Source organism: Suncus etruscus, chromosome 15 (assembly GCF_024139225.1).
Source record: "Suncus etruscus isolate mSunEtr1 chromosome 15, mSunEtr1.pri.cur, whole genome shotgun sequence".
Lineage (NCBI taxonomy): Eukaryota > Metazoa > Chordata > Mammalia > Eulipotyphla > Soricidae > Suncus > Suncus etruscus.
The window spans coordinates 75,776,261-75,798,626 of record NC_064862.1 but is presented as its reverse complement, the minus strand read 5'-3'; the positions used below and the strand labels follow the sequence as shown (position 1 = coordinate 75,798,626).

Genomic DNA, 22,366 nt, shown 5'->3' with positions numbered 1-22,366 from the left:
AGGCTTCTGCCTTGACTATGTGGCGTCAGCCGCTTTCCCTGGAGTACTGTTTTGTTTGAGGGCCACACCCAGAGGTGCTCAGGAATGACTTTTGGTGAGGCTCCTGAGACTACCTGATGACAGGAATCAAAGCTGGGTCGGCTGCGTGCAAGGCCAGTGCTTTCCCTGCTGGGCCTGGAGACATGGTACAATGGGGGAACGGGCATTTCTCTTGCATGCAGCTGCCCCAGGTTCCACCCCAAATACCCTGTGTGGACCCATGAGCCTGCCAGGGTGATCCCTAAGTGCAGAGCCAGGAGTTACCCCTGAGCACTTTTGGGGTTACAATAAAAAGACAAAACAAACAGAAAAAAACACTATGCCATTGCTCTAGTCCCTGATTATTGTCTTTAATTCCAGGAACTACTTTGGGTACAGATCGGGCACCACCTGCTGGAACTCACAGACTCAGCTGGCAACGCATCCGGGCCCTGCATCCCGAATGATGACTGCAGAATCGCGGGAGGCCGCGGGTCTGTCCCCCCAGGCCACCCAGGAGAAGGATGGGATCGTGATCGTGAAGGTGGAAGAGGAAGACGAGGAGGACCACGGGTGGGGTCAGGACACACCCCCGCCTGACCCGGAAGTCTTCCGGCAACGCTTCCGGCACTTCTGCTACCAGAACACTTTCGGGCCCCGCGAGGCGCTGCGTCGGCTGACGGAGCTTTGCCGCCAGTGGCTGCGGCCCGAGATCCACACCAAGGAGCAGATCGTGGAGCTGCTGGTGCTCGAGCAGTTCCTGAGCATCCTGCCGCGGGAGCTGCAGGCCTGGCTGCAGGAGTACCGACCCGACAGCGGGGATGAGGCCGTGACCCTTCTAGAGGACTTGGAGCTGGACTTGTCGGGCCAGCAGGTGGGATGGGGACCCTGCCACCCCACTGGCATCATGTTATCTGAGCGTGAAGAAAAGGATGATTTAAAGCTGCTAGTTTAGTGTGTGAGGGCTCATGATCCTTGGGACTAGAGCTGAGGCAGGGGACCCAGCTATTTTTTTCTTCGTTTCAGGGCCATGTTCGACAATGCTCAGGGCTTTTTCCTTGCTCTGCACTCAGGAATACACCTGCAGGCTTAAGGAACCACTTGGGGAACTTACGTGGCTGAACCTGGCTCAGCCGTGCAAGGCAAAGGCCGTTTCCTCTGGCCTGTAGCTCCAGGAGACCTGGTTCTAGCCTGGTCCCCTTAAAGAGAATGAATGAGGTTGGGGGTACAAAGAGATAGTAATAAAGAGGTAAAGCGCTTGCCTTATAGGCAGCTGACCCTGCTTTAATTCTCAAAAGCACATACGAGACTCCAGAGAGGCCCAGAGCTGGGAAAAAGCTGCATATACCTTAGTATAGCTCCAGCCCCTTCATTTCCACCCCCTCCCCCCAAATGAAGTATTTTGTCCTCTCCCCCCATGCATCTTCTGATACATTTAAGGTCTTTTCATTCATTGAAATTTCTGTTCTAAAAATAATTCAGGAGGCCTTAAATGCTACAGCAGGGAGAGCACTTGCCTTGCCTTACATGTGACTTACCTGGATCTGATCCCTGTATAGTCCCCTATACCTGCCAGGAGAGTAACTCCTGAGCATAGCCAGATGTGGCCCCCAAGCCACTAAGTAAGGAAATGAAAGTGGAGGGGGCTGGATTGTTGACTAGCAGCCGAGTCCCCCTTGCCATATGTCCTGGGTACAGTCCCCAAACACAGCACACCCATTTGTCCCCAGGTTCCAGGGCAGGTCCACGGGCCCGAGATGCTGGCCAGGGGCATGGTAGCGCTGGAGCCAGTGCCTGAGTCCGTGACCTTCGATCTTCACCAGGATGCTCTGCAAACTCGAGTCAAGCATTCAACCCGAAAGCGCCTGATGCAGTCCCGGGGTAAGGTGGAAGCCACTAGGGTGGCTGAGGGCCTGTCCAGAAGGAAACCTGTGGGGTATTTTTGTTTGTTTTTATTTGTTTTTCATTTTAGTTTAATTTGATTTTTGGGTCACATCTGGCAGTTCTCAGGGCTGACTCCTGGCTCTATACTTAGGGATCATTCCTGGCAGGCTCAGGGGGACCATGTGGGATGCAGTGAATGGAACTCAGGTCGACTGCGTGCAAGGCAAGCGCCCTTCTGGCTATACCTGTTCCAGCCCCAGGCATGTTTCTTTAACCAGAACCGGTCAGTGGTTCCAGACGGGGTAGGGATATCTGCAGAAACTGCTGGTGCACAGGACTAACTCCTGGCTCTGTGCTCAGGGCTCATTCCTGGCTAGTGTGACCCAAAAACCAAGAGTTTTTGTTTTGTTTTTTTTTGTTTGTTTTTATTTTAATTAAACAAAACAGAGCCCGGACCTCGCTGGTGCAGAAGAGAGAGCCCCCAGGGCAGTGTTTGGGGGTGCTCAGAGTGGAGCGGGTCTCACAGCTCCTTTCTCCTCCCTCAGCCCTCCCTATGCCCCATACTCCTGCCTCCCACCTGGAGGGAGGTCCCAGACACCAGCCGATGGCACCCACGCTGTTCTCAGCAGACTCTCAGGTAAGCTGAGTGCCCCACTGTGCTCCTCACTTCCTCCCCAGTACTCTTTTAGTTGCTAGACCCGCTCTGGGACACTCAAAGTTCCCTACATCTCACCCCCACTCCAGAGCTTGCCAGAACGGTCAGTCCCCCTGGCTCTCCTGAAGCTGGACTGGCTTCTCTGGGGTGTTCAAGTGTTGGGGGGGGCGGGAACCTGAGTGTGGGTCTGTGTGCTTTCAGGCAATGGTGAAGATTGAGGACATGGCTGTGTCTCTCATCCTGGAAGAATGGGGCTGCCAGAGCCTGGCCCGAAGCGGCCTCAGTGGGGGCCACCAACAAGCGAGTCTTGGGAACGCCTTCTCCCCAGGTACTGTTCACACATTTGGGCTTTCGGCATCCCCACTCCTACCCCAATCACCTGGGTTCATGCCTTTATTTGTTTTCTTTTTTTTTTTTTGAATTGTGCAGTTGCTGGTGTTTTCAGGCACATATTGTCCAGGATGAGAGTCTCCCAGCACCCCCTTCAGCAGACCAGACAGATTATTGTCTTCTTATCCCTATAGCTTATACTTGCCCCAGATTCCAGGTGAATCCCGCCCCCCCCCCAATATAGATTTGGGTATTTGCAAAACAACAATAACTCATATCCTCTTCCAGCATTGCATAAACTGTTCAATCTATGCCCCATTCCCCTAGGTCACACTCTGTTGTCTCTGTATAGGCATATCTGTTTCCAGGCCTGGCAGAGCCTCATTGATCTGGTCTTACCCAACCCAGGCCCAAGGCAACACCCTGTAATTCTGGCAGCTGCAGCTGGGCAGCAGGATTCTTGGTTCCCAAAGCTTATAGAGAGCATTGGGAGTTCTGGGTCTGAGCATGTGGGAGAAGGCACAAAGTCTTTTCCGTTTTACTTTTTGAGCCACACTTAACAGTGCTCAGGGCTTAACCTGACTCTACACTCAGAGATAATGCCTGGCCGCCTCAAGGAACCATATGGAATGCCAGGGATCAAACCCTGGTGGGCCACATGCTGGCAGATACCCTCCCTGCTGTCCTATCACTTCAGTCCCAAGATGTCATAAGTTTTGCAGCATCAGCTAGTAAGAGCAGGAGACCATTCCATACTCTGGCTCCCTGTTAGCTCTGACCCTTCAGAAGTCATCAGTGAAGGCAGGCAAGGAGACATAGAGGAAAGAGAGAAGAGAAAGAGACAAAGCTGAGATATCCCAGTGTGGGTTTTTTTTTTGTTTTTGTTTTTGTTTTGTTTGTTTGTTTTTGGGTCACACCCGGCAGCGGTCAGGGGTTACTCCTGGCTCCATGCTCAGAAATCGCTCCTGGCAGGCTCAGGGGACTATATGGGATGCCAGGATTCGAAACACCATCCTTTGCATGCAAAGCCCTACCTCCATGCTATCTCTCCAGCCCCCAGTGTGTTATTTCTGATTGGCATGTTGGTTTGGGGCCACACCTGGCAGTGCTCCTGACTCTCAGGGATTGAACCTGGCTCCTTGGTGTGCAAGGAAAATGCCCACAGTTATACGACCTCGACAGCCCAAAATTGTGATTTCTTTCTCCTGATTCTATTCTTCCTCCTCATTCTCCCTTACCTGGATTCAATCCCTCATCTTGTTCCTGTACCCTCTGCCAGCCCCCTTTGTGCTTCCTTTCCTCATCCACCCTCTCAATCCCAGCTCTCTCCCTGAGACCCTCCTTTTCTTATTTTTCTCCTAATTTCATGTCATTAATCTCATGAGATAATTTCATAGGTTTCCCCATCAGGGTCAGACACTGTTCCTTGGTCCCATGACTAATTGTGTGTTTTTTTTTTTTCTCTCTCTCTGTCCTCTCAGACTGTGAGAGCAGCCTCGAGGTCCAGGAGTCCATCTCCAAAGCTGAAGTTGCCCAAGATACTGCCACATCACGGGGGGAGCCCACCGGAAGATTCCAGAAGGAATTGGAAGATAAACGCGATGCACTGGGCCGCGGAGAAAGGCAACCAAGGAACCCAACGGACCCAACTGGAAAAGACAAGAATGACTCAGGGCCAACCATGTTCCGGGAGAAAAAGCCGAGCACCAGTGAGCAGGGCCCACGAGAGAAGGGCAAAGGCCTGGGCCGGAGCTTCAGCCTGGGCTCCAACTTTGGGGGTCCCGGGGGTGCACCCGCAGGCACCAAGACCCACCGTTGTGAAGAGTGTGGCAAGTGCTTCACCAGGAGCTCCAGCCTCATCCGCCACAAAATCATCCACACGGGCGAGAAGCCGTATGAGTGTGGTGAGTGCGGAAAGGCCTTCAGCCTCAACTCTAACCTGGTCCTCCACCAGCGCATCCACACGGGCGAGAAGCCCCACGAGTGCGGCGAGTGCGGCAAGGCCTTCAGCCACAGCTCCAACCTCATCCTGCACCAGCGCATCCACTCGGGCGAGAAACCGTATGAGTGCCGTGAGTGTGGCAAGGCCTTCAGCCAGAGCTCGGACCTCACCAAGCACCAGCGCATCCACACGGGCGAGAAGCCCTACGAGTGCAGCGAGTGCGGCAAGGCCTTCAACCGGAACTCCTACCTCATACTGCACCGGCGCATCCACACCCGCGAGAAGCCCTACAAGTGCACCAAGTGCGGCAAAGCCTTCACCCGCAGCTCCACGCTCACACTGCACCACCGCATCCACACCCGGGAGCGTGCTGCCGAGTATGGCCCTGCTACGCTCGATACCTTCGGCGCCTTCCTGAAAGGCTGCGTATAGAGCCTGGGCTGGCCACGCATGCGTGTGTGTATTTGTGGGTAGGTGGGGGAACAAACAGTTGCCCCGTCCACCCCCCTCACTTTGGTTTAGAAATTGTTTTCAGAGCTATGTGGCCTCTCCCTCCCTGATCATCCCTGAAAGAGAGGGCGAAAAACAAGTAACACAACAATAAATGAAACGGCCTCAACCGATAAAGCAAGAAAAGTCGGGGCTAAGGAGCCTGGCTGTACCATTTCCTGCTGCCTCTGCAGAGTTGGGGGTGCATGGGGTCTCTTCAGGGAGAAGGCATTCCCGGGTCTCCTGGCCCAATGCTTCTGCCTGCCATTCAACTGTATACATACACACATGCACACATGGGAAAACGCCCCACTTTTCAGTCATGAGGATTTCAGAGGGGCCCCACCAGGCCTTGAACAGTGACAGGAGGATGGAGATTGGGGCTGGGGGGGCCACTGGGCTTGAGAAGCTGCAATTCAACCCTCCCTGGCCAACATCTCGCCAGACCATCATTCCCAGACACAGAGGGACTGAGAAAAGCCACATCATTACTTGCTGCTCCAACTAGCCTAGACGTCATGGCCTGTTGGCTCTCAGCCTCAGGTATACTGACCGGTATCCAACCAAAGATTTCCAACTCTCCCTGGACCAGAAGTGTGCAGGCCCGAGTCTGCATTTCCAAAGGTCTGCAACACTGGCAGATTTCTGCCTTTATCTTGAGATTGCGGCCTTTCCTGTCTCCAACTTCTCCAAAGCATCCTCCACACCCCATCGTGCAACTCCTCACATGTTAGTATGTGACTAGTCTCTTTGAAACCCTGATTATCCTTGTGCAAATTTTCATCACACACAAAGATGCTTTGATCACTTATTTTGTCTCAACATGCTAGGTACTTGTGCCTAACTTCTCGCCAGCAGATCTATCCCCTCAATGAGGAAGCTCTGTACCCCAAGAATCTGGAATTTCATTGTCACCCCCTTCCAAAGAACACATCAGAGTCTGAGGCAAGTTTTCTCTTAAGACATGAAGATCAAGACTTGACTTTAGCAACCAGCAGAGATGTTCTAAATAGATGGGCAAGGAGAAGGGAGCTTGAGTTTCAGAAATTCCTCTATTGTTCACATCTTTAAGAAACAGGAATACAGGCTAAGGCTTTGACATCGATGACTGAGATATCTGAATTCTCGTCTGCCTCGGCACTGGCAGGATCCTTGGTGACTTTTGACAAGGTCTCCCCTAAATGGGTTATACTGGGGTGGGGAGAAGAAGCTTTTCCAGGAAGAGACAAGAAGCCTTTGTCGCAGCATGTGCAGGAACTTGGCAAGAGCATTTGCCATTACCACAGACAGCTGCTTTGTGAGGTTCCACCACGTGTCTAGATGTGGCTGGTCTCCTGCCTGCATGTCCTGGGCAAGAGATAGGTTACTCCTGTTACCAGTGCAGGAGGCTCAGTTATGTGGAGGTAACACTGGTGACCTTGCAGCCGCATAAACAAGAGATCCATTTGTCTCACCCAGGCCAGCAGGAGCAGGCAACCTGCAGGATCTCAGGACAGAGTTGGCATCGGGAAACAACCATGGCCTGTTCATTCGTTCATTGGCTGTCACTAATTGACAGCTCCCAAGAACCAGTATGGCTATATGAGGAGCCAGTGAAGGTGGGGCAGCCACAGCAACCCCCAGCTTCCCTCCAGCTTCTATGAAGCTTACAGGATTGCCTGGAAGAGCTCCCAGGAGGCGGACTCATGCCCATTTTTCTTTCTGTCCAGCTTCAGAATAGGAGAAACCCTCTGGCAGAGGTTCCACAGTAACCACAGCAAGATAGAGAACAAGAGGTGCTTTAGGGGGTCCCATTGCCCTGAAGTAAGACAGACAATAGCTTATGCTTTGGAGCAAAGGCCTTTGCTGCTCAGGAAGCAGCCAAACCCATCCTAACACTGGGCTTGGCTCTGCAAGAGCAAATGAACTTTCAGGCTCTTCCACCCCTGGTCTGGGCTCCAACCTGAAGCGGACAGTTTCGTCATCCAGAAAGCCAATAAAGCTGCTGTCCCTTTCTTTGGGTTAATGTGGTTCTCAGATATCCAGTGCTTAGGGTTGCCAAAGCATGTTGTCTCTGGCAAGTTCTCCACAGGCTGGGGGGCTAGGAGCAGCTTCATTGCTCTGTAGCTAACCGTCGACAAGCTGATTGACCTAATAGACATTTTCAAAGTGGTTGATGGGCTTGTTTTCTTTTTTTAAATCATCCACGACCTTGTGAGGAAGAGAAGTCAGACTTCTTCAGGTTCTGGGGAATCTTACTTCTCCAACATAAGAACATGCCAAGAAGCAGAGGGAGGGCAGGAATGTGCCTGAGAATGGAGGCACCTGAGGCGTGTTGGAAAGTCATGGCACTTAATGACTCATTAGATGTGGAAGAAGGAGCTTCATACACAGGATGGTGTGTTGGATGAGCCTCAAGCAGCACAGAATCCTTTTCCCCTCCTTGGTTTCAGGAAACTATTAAATGTGATGGAGATTCTCTGCAAGGAAGACTTGTCATGTTTCAGTGACACGATGCATTGCAGAGATGATGGCTCCATCTTCACTCCGGAGGCTCCACAGAAGCAAAGAAATGTGGGAAAATGCAGATGAAATCTCAAACCAGACAGCCATTTCCACGCATGCTTCACACTGGCTGCTCCTGTTTGTTGGCTGTGACGCTCATGTCTGTCTCTGTTCCCTGTATGCACGCCCGTGGTGCTCTGTAGCCCCTGCAAGATAGAATTGTATCACAAGATAGAATTTTATTCCCAACTCATGCGACAGAACATGGTGCTCCCAGAAATAACAAGTTTCACAGTAGTGACGAAGTTGATGTGAGAATATGACCTCCCCCCCCCAAAAAAAAAAAGTTTACAGGACTGTGGAGAATCAAAACTACCCAAAAAAATTAAAAGAAAAAACTATAGTTTGATGCTTATCAAGTCGAGAGGAAAACAGTAAATGCCCAAGGAAAGGCATGATTGTTGGGCCATTGGGGCATTTTCTGCAGATCTTTAGCAGCCTGAGAGTTTCAGAGCCAGGAAAGGAACCTCTCAGCTGCTGGTTCGCTGTTGGACAGAGGGGACCAACCCCAAGCCTGTCAGGATAGAAGTGGGACTTTCGGGCCCGGAGAGATAGCACAGCGGCGTTTGCCTTGCAAGCAGCCGATCCAGGACCAAAGGTGGTTGGTTCGAATCCCGGTGTCCCATATGGTCCCCCGTGCCTGCCAGGAGCTATTTCTGAGCAGACAGCCAGGAGTAACCCCTGAGCACCGCTGGGTGTGGCCCAAAAACCAAAAAATAAAAAATAAAAAAAAAAAAAAAAAGAAGTGGGACTTTCCATGAATTTTTTTAATGGTTTTTGGGTCACACCCTGCAGCGCTCAGGGATTACTCCTAGTTCTATGCTCAGAAATTGTTCCTGGCAGACTTGGGGGACCATATGGGATGCCGGGATTCGAACCACCGTCCTTCTGCATCTAAGGCAAACGCCTTACCACTGTGCTATCTCTCCGCTTTCCATGAATTTGAGGGTGGGGAGAATCTAGGAAGGCCTGGGATGCTGTGTACCCCCATCTTGTATCTTTGTCTAACTCAAGTAGTCTGCCTGTCTGGGCTCTTCCCTGGAAATGAAGGCTCAGCATCTGAGTCCTGTGGAAGGTCAACAGGAGGCTGGAGACATGGCTAGCATTCATCCTCCCCCCCGCTCTCCCCTCACCTCACAAAGGAGGGTTTAGGGTGGTGAGACCCTGAGTTTCTATCCCCAAATCAATTCCCTGCCAGAGGAGCCTGGCTATGGGTGTTCTGCTCTAAGCTACTTCTTAGAAAATTGGGGGGCATGCCAGGGTTCATCCTTTGAGGCACCATACTAGTCTTCAGAGAGCATTGAGGTTGATGCAGAAAGGAAAAGTTCAGGTGACCTGAAAGGTCTTCTCAGAGACTGTCAGTTTTTTTCTTCAATTGCTACTGGAGGATTCATTTAGTTCCAGGTCCACCAGTGTTTGAGCTTTATAATGAGCATACCCACTGTACATTTAAAGGCAGTCTCATTTTGCTGTTTAGATGGGTTTTGAAGTATAGCTCTGAAAATGAAATCTCTAGAAAGCTTGAAACTTGAAGTTATAGGAAAGCACTAGCCATCGGATTCTGCAGATCCAAGAGAAGTTTGTGAAATGGCTCTGGGCATCTCAGGACCCACCATCTCATCACTGCATATCATCTGGTCGTGGTTTAAGAGGGGCCACCCCAAGCCTCTTGGCTTTCTCTTTCCTCCCACACCAGAAGACCAGGGTTGCTTTCTTTTTTCTGTTTTTTGAGCCACACCCGGTGATACTCGGGTTACTCCTAGCTATGTGCTCAGAAATCTCTTCTGCCTTGGGGAACCATATAGGATTCCGGGGGATTGAACTGCAGTCCGTCCTAGGCTTACCGCTCTACACCACCGCTCTGCCCCCCACCCACCCACCCAGGGTTGCTTTCTAAAACAATTTTCCATTTGCCCGAGAACTTTTTTTCTTTTCTACTCCTGCGTTTTCATCTTTGGAAATCTCAACCTGTTTGCTCAAAACATGACTCACTCCAGAGTCTATAGAATCTTAGAATGTTTTTATTTGGTTGGTTTTGTTTTTTGTTTTGTTTTGTCTTTTGTTAGTTTGCTTAGGGCTCACACCAGACGGCACTCGGGTTCCTCCTGGTTCTGCACTCGGAAGTGGCTCCTGGCAGGCTCCGGGGATGTCGGGATTCGAACTGAGGTCTTTTTGGGTCCACTGCATACAAGACAGGCGCCTTACCCTTTAGACCATTTCCACTCTGTTATCTTAAAGCTTTGTCGAATCCCCCTTGAATTGTTACCTGAGTGTTTGAGGGAGGTGTGGACAGACCCTACTGCAGGAATCTGGATTTCATTGTATTCACGTTCGGATTGTGGATTTTGTGGAAAATAATGAAGCAGGGCTGCATGAGCAATAGTATGCAGGCATTGCATTTGGCTGACCCGGGTCCAATCTCCAGAACCCCATATGGTCTCCCAAGCATGGTCAAAAGTAACCCTGAGCACCACTGAGTGTGACCCAAAAGAAACCTGGGCTGAGGGGATCACTCTTTACTGTGGTAATCTGCAAAGTTGCTGGGTTTCTGCAGGTTACTGTAGTAAGTCCTGCTTGACTGCTGCAAGGCTGCAGGGGCCCATAGGGCCCAGCTGCTAGGTGGGGCCTTGTTCCCACCCAGGGATGCCAACTTGTAGCGGTAACTCAACAGTGACTGGGAAGTAGAAACCAAGTATGTTTTTTATTCCTCCTAGTGTCTTAGGCCTGCCACTGTTGTCCAGGGGTTTCTGAGAAGGCCACTTCTAGCTGAGGGAGGCCCATGTCCAACAAAGAAAGGAATAGATACAAAGCAGGCACTGCTCTGGTTACTACCCTAGGTCCCCCAGGAAAGGTCCAAGTTTTTCCTCTTATACCCAGAATGACAGGGTGTGTCCAGTTTCAACTGTCATTACAATGGGGTTATCCAAGGGGCGTGTTCTAGTCCAACTGCCATACATCAACACCTTCACCTCGGCCACTTGGTATTTTGCTTTTAGTCACCCTAGTGAGGACAAAGCATGTTAGAGACACTTCTGTTCGTAGCAGGGGTTCCAAATGCAGACCATATATGAGGAAGCGGGGGGAGGAAAGAGATGGGATCTCACAGGAAACCTTACCTTAAAACTGAGTTTAGGGGCCAGGGTGAAATATGCAAGCAAACTCAGCAACTGTTTTATTTTTAAAAAGGGCTTTTATTGGGCCCAGAGAGATAGCACAGCGGTGTTTGCCTTGCAAGCAGCCAATCCAGGACCTAAGGTGGTTGGTTCGAATCCCGGTGTCCCATATGGTCCCCCATGCCTGCCAGGAGCTATTTCTGAGCAGACAGCAGACAGCCAGGAGTAACCCCTGAGCACCACCGGGTGTGGCCCAAAAACCAAAAAAAAAAAAAAGGCTTTTATTATTTCCTGAACATGAGTTCGGCTTTATTTTTCTCCAAAACTGAAGGACACATCAAACATGGAGTTAGAGGAAACTAGTGACTGCAAGGCTTAACCTCCCAGAAGACTTCAGGAGCATAGGAGGTAATTCTAGGAAGAGGCAGCTAAGCCCCACGTGCTTGAAGGGGCCTGCCATAGGCAGGAGGTATTGCTTCTTTCTTTGCATCAAGAGGGTCAGCTGGTAGACCAGAATTGTGACAGACTTGTCACAATGTCAGCATCAACATAATGCATTTGCACGAGCAGGTCACTGCCATAGATTGAAAAGTCCGGGTGCACAGGATTTTGGTGGATCTGGGTCTGTCTAAGTAGTGATTAGCCAGCCAGGAATCAGGTAGGGCAAGAATGACAGGTCCATGGTGATCTCCAAGAAATGGGGTGGGGGAGCGCCTTGCCTGAGCTGATGTGGCCTCCTGGGCCTGCAGCACTTGACGATGGGAGGCTTCCGAGCAGGCACTGGGTGACGATGCTTTCTTGGCCTACGGTGTCCTCGGCTGCTTCCAGACTCTGGGGTTCATCTGGGGGAGACATGGCACTGCCACCAGTGCACACCTCCATTTGACGTCTGCAGCTACGGGTACTGTGGGCAACTTTCAGAGAGCGAGCACCACCACGGTTGTCGTCCGGGGCCTGGTAGTTTAAAGAGAGGGAGCATTATAGCCAGGTCAACCTGGTAAGCCTACATGTGTGTGTCTCTCTCACTAACTCAGGCATTGTCTTGTTTGTAGACCGAAACAAACCACCTTGGGTTTGGGTCAGTTCCCCTCTATTGTCATGTAGAATAAATAGAAACACACTTCTGTCGTCACTCCACAGAATTGAGTTATTGCTGCCAAATGGGACATCTCATTTGGGTGGAGGTCCATACTTGGTGATGGTCAGTCAATGATTTTTCAAACAGCCTGTGTTCCTTTTAGTTCTTCATCAATGTTTCTGGAGCAGTTTCTCCATAAGTCGCTGTGTCTTCTAGGGGAAGCAGTTGTGGTTTTTGAAACCACCAGAGGAGTAGGAAAGAGGGTCACCGTGAGAAAAGGCAGGAAGACGGGGTTCACGGGCAGATCTGTCAAAGGGCAGAGCAGTGAGACTAGAGAAGGGAAATGGTATTCGTGATCAATTGTCTTTCTGTTCTTTTCTGGATCACAGTAAAATAATAAATTATCATCTCTAGGTGACAGTGCGTGTATTGGTCTTTTTTGTTGTTTTTTGTCATGTTCACTTGTTTGGAATAAGGAAAGGGGGATCCTTGCAGTGCCCAGGGAGCTAGCACAGTGGGAAAGTGCTTGCTTGGCACACAGTAGATCAGGTTTTGTCTGGTACCCCATTAGGTTTGAATGCAGAGCCAAGAGTTTCCCTAACATAAAACATTTTATAGCTCAAAAGAAGAAGGAATCTTGGGGCCAGAGTGACAGTGCAGTGAGGAGAGTAGTTTCCTTGTATGCAGCCAGATTCGATCCTCAGGAGTAAGCCCTGAGCATGCTGGTCACTCAGGTCCCTGACTATCTCAGGGGCACCCCTAAAGGTCAGTGTGATCTTGCCCCAAGCAATCGTCTTCAGCATCCACCGACTTCCAGGGTGTGGCTCCATCTTGCAATCCTGTTTGTTACATGGGAAGAAGTCTCACTCTCTCTCTTTCCTCTCTCTCCTCCCTCTCTCTCTCCCCCCCCTCTCCCTTTCACCTTCTGTCCCCACCTCAACTCAGCAGCAGCTGGGGGTCCCCGCAGGAATAGCTCAATGGTAATGGCATTTCTTTGCAGATGGCCAACCCGGATTCAATCCCCGGTATCCCACATGGTCTCCTGAGCACTGCCAGGTGTGATTCCTGAGTGTAAAGTCAGCAGTAACCCCTGAGCATCAACTGGGTGTGACACAAAAAACCAAATTGCAGCAGCCCTGTTCACAAAAGGGGCTCCCCAAGACACAGGTGCAGAGCAGCTTGTTCTCTCTGCATAGTATCTTTTCTTCCTGAGGTCAGTTATTCAAACACCTTCATGCAACTGTTTAGTTTTGCTCTTTTTTGTGGTGCCAGGGGATTAATCCCATGATCTTATGCATGCAAGGCAAGGACTCTGGGCTCCTTGCTGACCCTGTGGCTGTTTATCATAATTGCACACAGGTATTGGAGTTAGTCTTCCTAGGGACCAATTTGCTGTGTCTTAGTTTCACCCTGTATAAAGTGGGCACTGTGAGATAGGCATAAATTACATGGCTTGGTCTCTGCCCTTCCAGCAGGGCCAGAATCAAGTGCTTCAAGATAGCAGCCAGTGGGACCGGAGAGATAGCATGGGGGTAAGGCATTTACCTTTCATGCAGAAGGTCATCGGTTCGAATCCCGGCATCCCATATGGTCCCCCGTGCATGCCAGGAGCAATTTCTGAGCATGGAGCCAGGAAAAACCCCTGAGCACTGCCGGTGTGACCCAAAAACCACAAAAAACAAAAAACAAACAAACAAAAAAAGATAGCAGCCAGTAAGAATCCCAGCATGCTGGGGCCAGAGCGATAGTACAGGGCAGAGCACCAACCCTGATTCCCAGCACTATATATGGTCCCTTGAGCACACCAGGAATAAACCCTGAGCACTATTGAGAGCACCCTCCAAGCCCCCCACCCCCAAAAATGAAAAAAATTTCTACCATGGAGAGAGAGGAGAATGCAGGGTTTTAAGGTGCTTGTCAACATACAGACAAATGGGGTTGGATCCTTGGCATTCCCTATGGACCTCTGAGCCCCTCCAGGCCTCTGTGATATTCAAATTGTTCCAGTCCCTCAGCCAATGGGGCAGGTACCATCTTCCCCATCTTCCAAACTGCCCCATTTCCAAAAATGGCAGCCAGGTTTTAAAGGTCTCTTTGCTCCCAAACCATCATATTCCTTTGCCAGTAATTACTTTTGCTCTCCCCAAGTCTATTCTCAGTCCAGGGGGCAAAATGATACCACAGTAGAGAGGGCATTTGCCTTCCATGTGGCCCATCTGGGTTTGATCTCTGGCATTTCATATGGTCCCCTGAGCCTGCCAGAAGTAATTCCTGAGTGCAGAGTCAGGAATAACCTGAGCACTGCCAGGTGTGGCCCCAGAACAGAAAACAAAACAAAACAGAAAATCCCAGAGGCCCTACATTCCAGGTCCTTTGGAATTATTTGTAATGCCTGGCCTCAGACCTGCAGCCTCACAAATGCAGAACAAGTGCTCTACTTGGCCCTATGGCATGCGTGCCAGCTGTGGCACGCAAAGACCTTGCAGCTGGCATGCAGAAAGGGGTCCACAATTAAGATATGTGGTGTGCGGTGGGAGGCGAGTGTGCAGTGTCTATTTTGCAGCGGTTAGCCATCACTGGATTAGAGCAAACTGGAACTAGAACAAACCATTTCCTCAAGATACTGGGCAGCTTTCCACTGGTGATAAGCAAACAACTTGCTAGAGACACCCAATCCCCACCACCCCCCTTTTAAAGACAACTCCACAAATTACAAATTGAACAATCAAAAGTAACTTCGGGGGCGGGAGAGATGGCATGGAGGTAATGTGTTTGCCTTCCATGCAGAAGGACGTGGTTCGAACCCTGGCATCCCATATGGTCCCCAGAGCCTGCAGGGAGCAATTTCTGAGCATAGAACCAGGAGTAACCCCGGAGCTCTGCTAGATGTGACCCAAAAACCAAAAAAAAAAAAAAAAAAAAAAAAAGTAACTTTGGGAGGAGAAAGAAACTTCTAGCTGCCAATTGCCAGGCATGGCTGGAGGGCACTGCTGGGGAAGAGATTTGCAAGGGGGTAAACTAGACACAACAGAAGCCTTCTTTGACTGTCTGTGATCATCTACTCTGAGCTCAAGTCTTTTAGGTTCTTCCAAGAACAAGGGGGAACCAGCCAATAACCTGCCCTTGTAAAAGTCTTCCAGGGGAGCTGGAAAGCTAGAAGAGGTGTTAAGGCACCTGCTTTTTGTCCTGTTGACCATTAGAATCCCCAGGGCCAGAGAGGGCCACCCCCAGCATTGTCAGGAGTTATTCTTGGAGCCAGAAATAGTCCCTGAGCACCATTGAATGTGATCCAAAACTCAGGTACAGGGGAAGTCTTAGCGAGAAACTTGACCCTCTGGAATTAAGACCAAGGGAGAGGCCTCTCACCTGTATCGATGAAGGATGACAGATGAACCAGATCTATCAGGGAGGAGGAAGGCTGGCCTGACATGTCAACAATACCAGGACTAATTCTGTAGCTGAGAATTCTGAATACCGAGAAGTACTTTTTTTTTTTTTTTTTGGGTTTTTGGGCCACACCCGGCGGTGCTCTGGGATTACTCCTGGCTGTCTGCTCAGAAATAGCTCCTGGCAGGCACAGGGGACCATATGGGACACCGGGATTCGAACCAACCACCTTTGGTCCTGGATTGGCTGCTTGCAAGGCAAACGGCACTGTGCTATCTCTCCGGGCCCCGAGAAGTACTTTTTAGGAGCCAGAGCAATAGTACAATGGTAGGGCATTAGCCTTGCACGCGGCCAACCCAGGACAGACCTTGTTTCGATTCCCAACATCCCATATGGTCCCCTGAGCCTGCCAGGAGTGATTTTTGAGCTTAGAGCCAGGAGTAACCACTGAGTGTGCCAGGTGTGACACCCCCCAAAAGAAGTATGTTTTATTATTTAGTTAGTTTTGGGATTTGGGTCACACCTACCTCTGGATTCAGAAATCACTCCTGGTGGGCTTGGGGGAACCATATGCAATGCCAGGGATCAAACCCTAGTTAGCCACATGCAACGCAAATGCCCTCCTCTCTCTATTATTTATTGCCCTAGCCCCAAAAGTTCTTTTTATCTGGCAAAAATCTAGGCATTTCTCATAGGAAAGAATCTTTCTCCACACACCTTAAAGTGACCAGAGCAGCTATTATGATGCCTATTTTCCAGATAATCTCATTTAGATTCAAATCTTACCAAGGCTGTTTTGCCAAGAAGCTCCAGATCTGGGTTAAGCCATCAGGTGTCTACATCACTTCCCTCCCAGCCTCTTGTCCTGTCATTTTCTTTGTACATCTTTGTGGCTTTCCAGTTTGTTGCCCCTGTGAACTCTTGAGGAGAATAGTAAGAGAATAAGTAAGGCATGTGCCAACCTAGGTTTAAACCCTAGCATCCCAGATGGTCCCCCAAGCACCGCCAGAAGTGATTTCTGAATGCAGTCAAGAGTAACCTTTGACTTGCCAGATGTGAACCCCAAATGAAAAACAACAACAAAATCAAGAGATGAAACTGGCTTGAAAGTAATACTTGGAGCCTGTGCTGTGGCGCTAGAGGCAAGGTGTCTGCTTTGCCAGCGCTAGCCTAGGACAGACCGCGGTTCGATCCCGGTGTCCCATATGGTCCCCCAAGCCAGGACCAACTTCTGAGCACATAGCCAGGAGTAACCCCTGAGCGTCACCGGGTGTGGCCCAAAAACCAAAAACCAAAAAAAAAAAAAAAAAGTAATACTTTATTTTAATAGAAATTAGGATCGAGCGCCATCTACCTGCCGAGTGCAGACATGGCAGCAAAACTAATTAATTGATAGAAGTCACTATCTTTTTTTTCTTTTTTTCTTTTTGTTTTGTCTTTGGGCCACAGGTGGCAATCAATGCTCCTGGGTTATTCCTAGTTCTGCACCCAGGAATTACTCCTGGCGGTGCTCAGGGGATATGCCAGGAACCCAAACCATTTGCGTGCAAGGCAAATGCCCTATTCACTGGACAATTGTTTTTGTTTTTGTTTTGGAGCAGTGCTCAGGGATTACTTTTGGCTTTGCACTCCTGGTGGTGCTCAGGGGACCATGTGAGATGCCAGAGATAAAAGCCGGTCAGCACATGCCTTGTAAAAGAACAGAATCCTTCCTTGACAGTTAATTTTTAATTGAATTGCTGTGAATTACTCCCAGCCCTTCACCAGTATAAATTTTCCTCCCCCCAGTGTATCCAGTTTCCTTCCTATCCTTTCAGTCTGCCTCTATGGAAGCACTTTTTTTTTCCTTTCTACCTCCCCTCCTTAGATACTGTGACTTACAATACTGTTTCTGAGAGGGAATGCTTATGTATTCCCTTACATCCTTTCAGCATTCAGAGTTTAACCATTCTACACTCTAGAAGCAACTTTCAGATTTGCTCTGAGAACTGCTTCAGATGATGGACAATGTTAATGGAATCGTTTCCCAAATATTTCCAAGTGTTGGATGAAGAGACAATATAGTAAGTAGGGTGTTTGCCTTGCATAGGGCCCACTCAGGTTCCATCCCTGTATCTCATATGGTGCCCCGAGTCCTGCCAGTAATGATGCCTAAGTACACAGCCAGGAATAAGTCTTGAGCACTGACTGGCAAAAGTGATTGCTGAGTAAAGAGCCATAATTAATCCCTGAGTGCCGCAGATATGGCTCCAAAACAAACAACAACAAAATCTGGAATCAGCCTGGAAAGATAGTAGAATACTTACTTTGCATACAGCTGACCTAGGTTTGATCCTAAACACCATATATAGTACCCCAAGCTCTGGCAGGAGTGATCTCTGAGCACAGAACAAAGAATAAGCCCTAGGTGTGGCTCAAAAAACAAAAACAAACTAAAAGTCATGCTGTGTTGAGGTGGAGGGGAAATCCCATAATGAGAGTGCAGTAAGTAGCTGCCTCTTCTTTTTTATTTTTTAGATTTTGGGCCACACCCAGCAGCGCTCAGGGGTTACTCCTGGCTCTGCACTCAGAAATCACTCATGGCAGGCTCGGGGATCATATGGGATGCCAGGAATTGAACCCAGGTCCATCCTGAGTCGGCTGTGTGCAAGGCAAACACCCTACCACTGTGCTATATCTCCAGTCCCATCTTGTCGATTTTTTGTTTTTTTGGGGGGGCCACACCCGGTGATGCTCAGGTGCTACTCCTGGCTATGGGCTCAGGAATCACTCCTGGCTTGGGGACCATATGAGACATTGGGGGATTGAACCATGGTCCATCCTCGGCTAGTGCCGACAAGGCAGACTACCGCTCCACGCCACCGCTCTGGCCCCTCTTGTCGGTTTTCTATGTAAAATCTGTCAATCTTTTTCAATGTCTGATCACAGCTTTTTGTTCCTGTTGAAGCTTTTCCTTCGGGGTCCACTCCTTCTGAAGCACCTAGAGTCATACCAGCTTCAGTTTCTACACCCTCATAGTGGGTGAACTTGGATTACTTGAGGTCCTGGTATCAAAAGCAACTTTTTTTTTGGGGGGGGCACACTTGTTTGTGCTCAGGGCTTACTCTTGATTTTGCAATCAGGGGTTACTCCTGGTTAGGCTCAGGGGGTCCTGTATGGCAATAGGGTTTGAACCTAGGTCAACTGCGTGCAAGACAAGTGCCCTGTCCTTGTACTATTTCAGGCCTAGCATATCTTGGTGATATTTTATGAGAAACTCATTGCAGGGTGGGTGGGAATCATGGGATATGACTCAGCAGTTGAACACTGTGCAAGGCCTGGGGTCTATTCCTGAAACTACAGAATGTATCTGCCTTTCTCTATCTGACACTGGTTCTTGTAGGTCCTTGATCAAGAGGGCTCTTTAGGGGGCCAGAGCAACAGCACCGCGGGTAGGGTGTTTGCCTTGCACACCGCCAGGTCAGACCAGGGTTTGATCCCCGATATTCCATATGGTCTCCCGAGCCTGCCAGGAATGATTTTTTGATTTTGTTTCTTTTTTGTTTTGGGGCCACACCCGGCTCTGTGCTCAGAAATAGCTCCTGGCAGGTTGGGGGGAACCATTTGGAATGCGGGAAATTGAACTCAAGTCCATCCAGAGTCTGCTGCGTGCAAAGCAATCGCCCCACCGCTGTGCTATCTCTCTCCAGTACCTCAGGAGTGATTTCTGAGTGCAGAACCAGAAGTAACCCCTGAGCACTGCTGGGTGTGGCCCAAACTCACCCCCTACCCCACCACCCAAAAAAAGAAAGTGCTCTTTAATGAACTGGTGTAGAAAGAGAATTCCGTGCACCAACCACTTCCTGCCCATCCGTGCGTGGGTAGCTTTTACCCGACTAGCAAACTTTTGGGAGTCAATGTCGAGGTGGGCTGCAGTGGAAAGCGAACTGGGAGCAAATACTTTGGGGGATCGTTTCTCCAGCCCTGAAGCACACCGAACGGCCTCTACCATGGTCTACCCAGAATCTAAGGCAGGGGTCCTCAAACTTTTTAAACAGGGGGGCCAGTTCACTGTCCCTCAGACCATTGGAGGGCCTAACTATAGTAAAAACAAAACTTACGAATTCTTTTATTATTATTGTTGTTATTATTATTATTATGGTTTTTGGGCCACACCCGGCGATGCTCAGGGGTTACTCCTGGCTGTCTGCTCAGAAATAGCTCCTGGCAGGCACGGGGGACCATATGGGACACCGGGATTCGAACCAACCACCTTTGGTCCTGGATCGGCTGCTTGCAAGGCAAACGCCGCCGCTGTGCTATCTCTCCGGGCCCACGAACGAATTCTTATGCACACTGCATAGATCTTATTTTGCAATGAAGAAACAAAAACAGATACAAACACACTATGTGGCCCGCGGGCCATAGTTTGAGGACCACTGATCTAAGGGTTCCAAGGGTGGGCGAATTCCGACTGATGCGGCAGTAGTTGGAACAGAAAAACCGAAAACTTCTCGTGGTGGTTCCAAAAGGCCCGACTAGGCCGGCTCGGGACAAGCAGAGGCAGCGAGAGGCCTCCCGAGTTCCTAGAGCGGCCCTGCGCGCGCGGGAGGGGCGGGGCTCTGATGCACTTCCGGCTGCGCCGCCCCGCCGTGCGTGTCGCGGTGGTGGCCCCGCGCCAGGAGCGGCTGGAACTCTCACGGTGAGCCTAGAACCCCGCTTATGCCGGCGGGCGGAGGCGCGGAGCCGTGGCCGGAGGGGGGCCCGGGGAGCGACGTGCTAGGCAGCCGCAGAGGCCCTCCGGGGACCCCGCCCACATTCGGTGCGGGGAGGAGCCCTGCAGGCCCTGCCCAGCCCGAGGGGTGGAGGCCGGCGCCTTGCTCCCCGGGAAGGCGTCTCCTCCCTGCGGGAGTTTAGCCGAGCAAACTTTGTGCAGTTTTTCCCTGCAAGAGCCCCCTGAACCGAACCGAATCGAACCGAGCCGAACCGGCCCGACCGAACTGCCTTCTTTCCTCTCTTTCCGACGGGCGATCTCCCCCCTCCCCAGCGAACCCCTTTGTGGCCGCGAGCGACCCCGCCTTGGCAGCTCCGGGCCCTGCCTGCGATCGCCCCCTCCGAGGGCGGGGACAGGCCTGGGAGGCGGGTGGGGCTTTGTTTAGGTCCGAAGGCGACCCGATGACGGGATCTGCTGCTCACGTGAGAGTGTTTTTCCCCCAGGATCTAGTGTAGTTCATCGAGATTAGGAGGGTGGAGGTCAGGATCGTGGGTTTGGGGGGTGTCTGGAAAATCCACGCGATGTCAGAACAATCGAACGCGCCCTGGGGCCTTGCGCTGGTTTTCGGGGATCGGGGATAATCTTTGGTGAAAGGTAAGTGTGTTCACGGAGGGTTGAGCACCCGTCACGGAGGGAAGGTTGAGAAATGGGGCTGAAGTTTGGTTCGGTGTAATGTAAACCTTGCCAGTAAAGCGATAAAAAGGTTCTGAGACTTGAAAGGAAACAAAGGTGGCAAGCCTTGGGGTGTTTTCAGCATAGAGTGAGAGTGTTAACCGGCGTGAGTGGCAGAAGTGGCTTGAAACTTTTAGAATCCACGATTATCGGAGTAGTTATCTTGGTGCCTTGTTTCAGAGTCGATGTGCTGTACTTTTCATTATTTATGTTTGTTTACTTGGGGGGCATACTCAGCGGTACTTAGGGCCTACTTTTGGCTCTGCACTCTTGACTGGCTCACGAACTATATGGGATGCCAGAGATCGAACCTATGTCAGAGACATGCAAGGCAACTGCCCTTCCCACAGGACTATCCCTCTAGCTCCAATATGTGGCACTTTTAGAGGAACATAAACATTCTAAAACATATGTTTTAGAGGAACATAAACATTGGTCTAAACATTCCAGGGCCTGAGCACAATCTAGGTTCAATCTCTGGCACCATATATTTTTCTCTGAGCCATGCCATGAGTAGTAAATCCTGAGCACCTCCAGGTCTGGTTTCTGAAGAAAGAAAAAAAAAAAAAAGAAAATAATTCAGAAGCCAAGACCTGGCGTGGATGAATCTGAATGAATGTGTAGAAGTCTGTATCAGTGGTGAAATTACTAGCGTTGCTCTAGGAAAAAATCTTTTTGTTTTTGGGACATACCCAGTGGATACTCTTGGCTCTGTGCTCAGGAATAATTCCTGGTGATGCTCAGGATTGAACCCTGTTTGATCAAGGGTTTACTCCTGGCTCTGTACTCAGGAATTATTCCTCATAGTGTTCAGGAGTCCATATGGGATGCCTGGGATAGAACCCAGGTCCGTCACATGCAAGGCAAAAGCCCTACCCACGATATTACTATTGCTTCGGCCCCACTTTTCATTTCTTTTATCGCAATGAAGATGAAGCCCTTTCCCAAGAGTCACTAAATTAAGACTTGAACAACAAACCGAGCTCTCCTGTGAGGATCAGGCAAATGGCACAGTGGATGGAGGAGGGAAAGGGGTGTGGAGGGTGGGTGTAAAGTGCTTGTAGGGGTTAAAGAATGGGGAGGACCAGAGTCTGAGGATAAGGAATTCTGGGGTAAGTGAGAATTTTGGCATTTCTCTTTGTTCTCTCCAGGGGCCTCATTTTATGGTTGCCCTGCATAAGAGGTGGCAGCAGGCACCCATAGCTGAGTTACAAACAAACTATTTGAGACCCCAAACAGTAGCACCCCTGGGATCTACTGGGTCAGTGCCAGGAGGGGATTCTTCGCCTCCACAGCCTCAGGCCCTTGAGGCTAGCGTGTTTCCCACTGAGTAGTCCTGGGCCCAGGACTTTATTATTTATTATGATGGCTGTGACCTCTCATGCTAAAGTTAGGCTTTTGGCTAGTTGGGAACAGAGATAGAGATAAATGACTCTTTGGTGATTTTATAGCCCACAGGTTTCTTGGGTTGCCCAGAGCTCTGACGGGCTGGACCCCAACG

At 50.2% G+C, this 22,366-nt stretch overlaps 1 protein-coding gene across 1 annotated transcript; it reads left to right on the top strand.

Moving 5' to 3' along the window:
• Positions 1-411: 411 nt before the first annotated feature.
• ZKSCAN1 (zinc finger with KRAB and SCAN domains 1) lies at positions 412-7,313 on the top strand. Its single transcript, XM_049788622.1, has 5 exons — positions 412-892; positions 1,749-1,899; positions 2,448-2,539; positions 2,759-2,885; positions 4,369-7,313. Exons 1-5 carry the CDS (start codon positions 482-484, stop codon positions 5,259-5,261), a joined length of 1,674 nt encoding a protein of 557 aa, XP_049644579.1. The 5' UTR covers positions 412-481; the 3' UTR covers positions 5,262-7,313.
• The last annotated feature ends 15,053 nt before the right edge of the window (positions 7,314-22,366 follow it).

What these genes read in the sequence shown, in the direction of transcription:
- ZKSCAN1 (XM_049788622.1), top strand. Translation starts at nt 482, where the DNA reads ATGATGACTGCAGAATCGCGGGAGGCCGCGGGTCTGTCCCCCCAGGCC. An exon ending in TGGACTTGTCGGGCCAGCAG is followed by an intron (nt 893 to 1,748) that starts GTGGGATGGGGA and finishes ATTTGTCCCCAG; the next exon opens with GTTCCAGGGCAGGTCCACGG. An exon ending in TGGGAACGCCTTCTCCCCAG is followed by an intron (nt 2,886 to 4,368) that starts GTACTGTTCACA and finishes CTGTCCTCTCAG; the next exon opens with ACTGTGAGAGCAGCCTCGAG.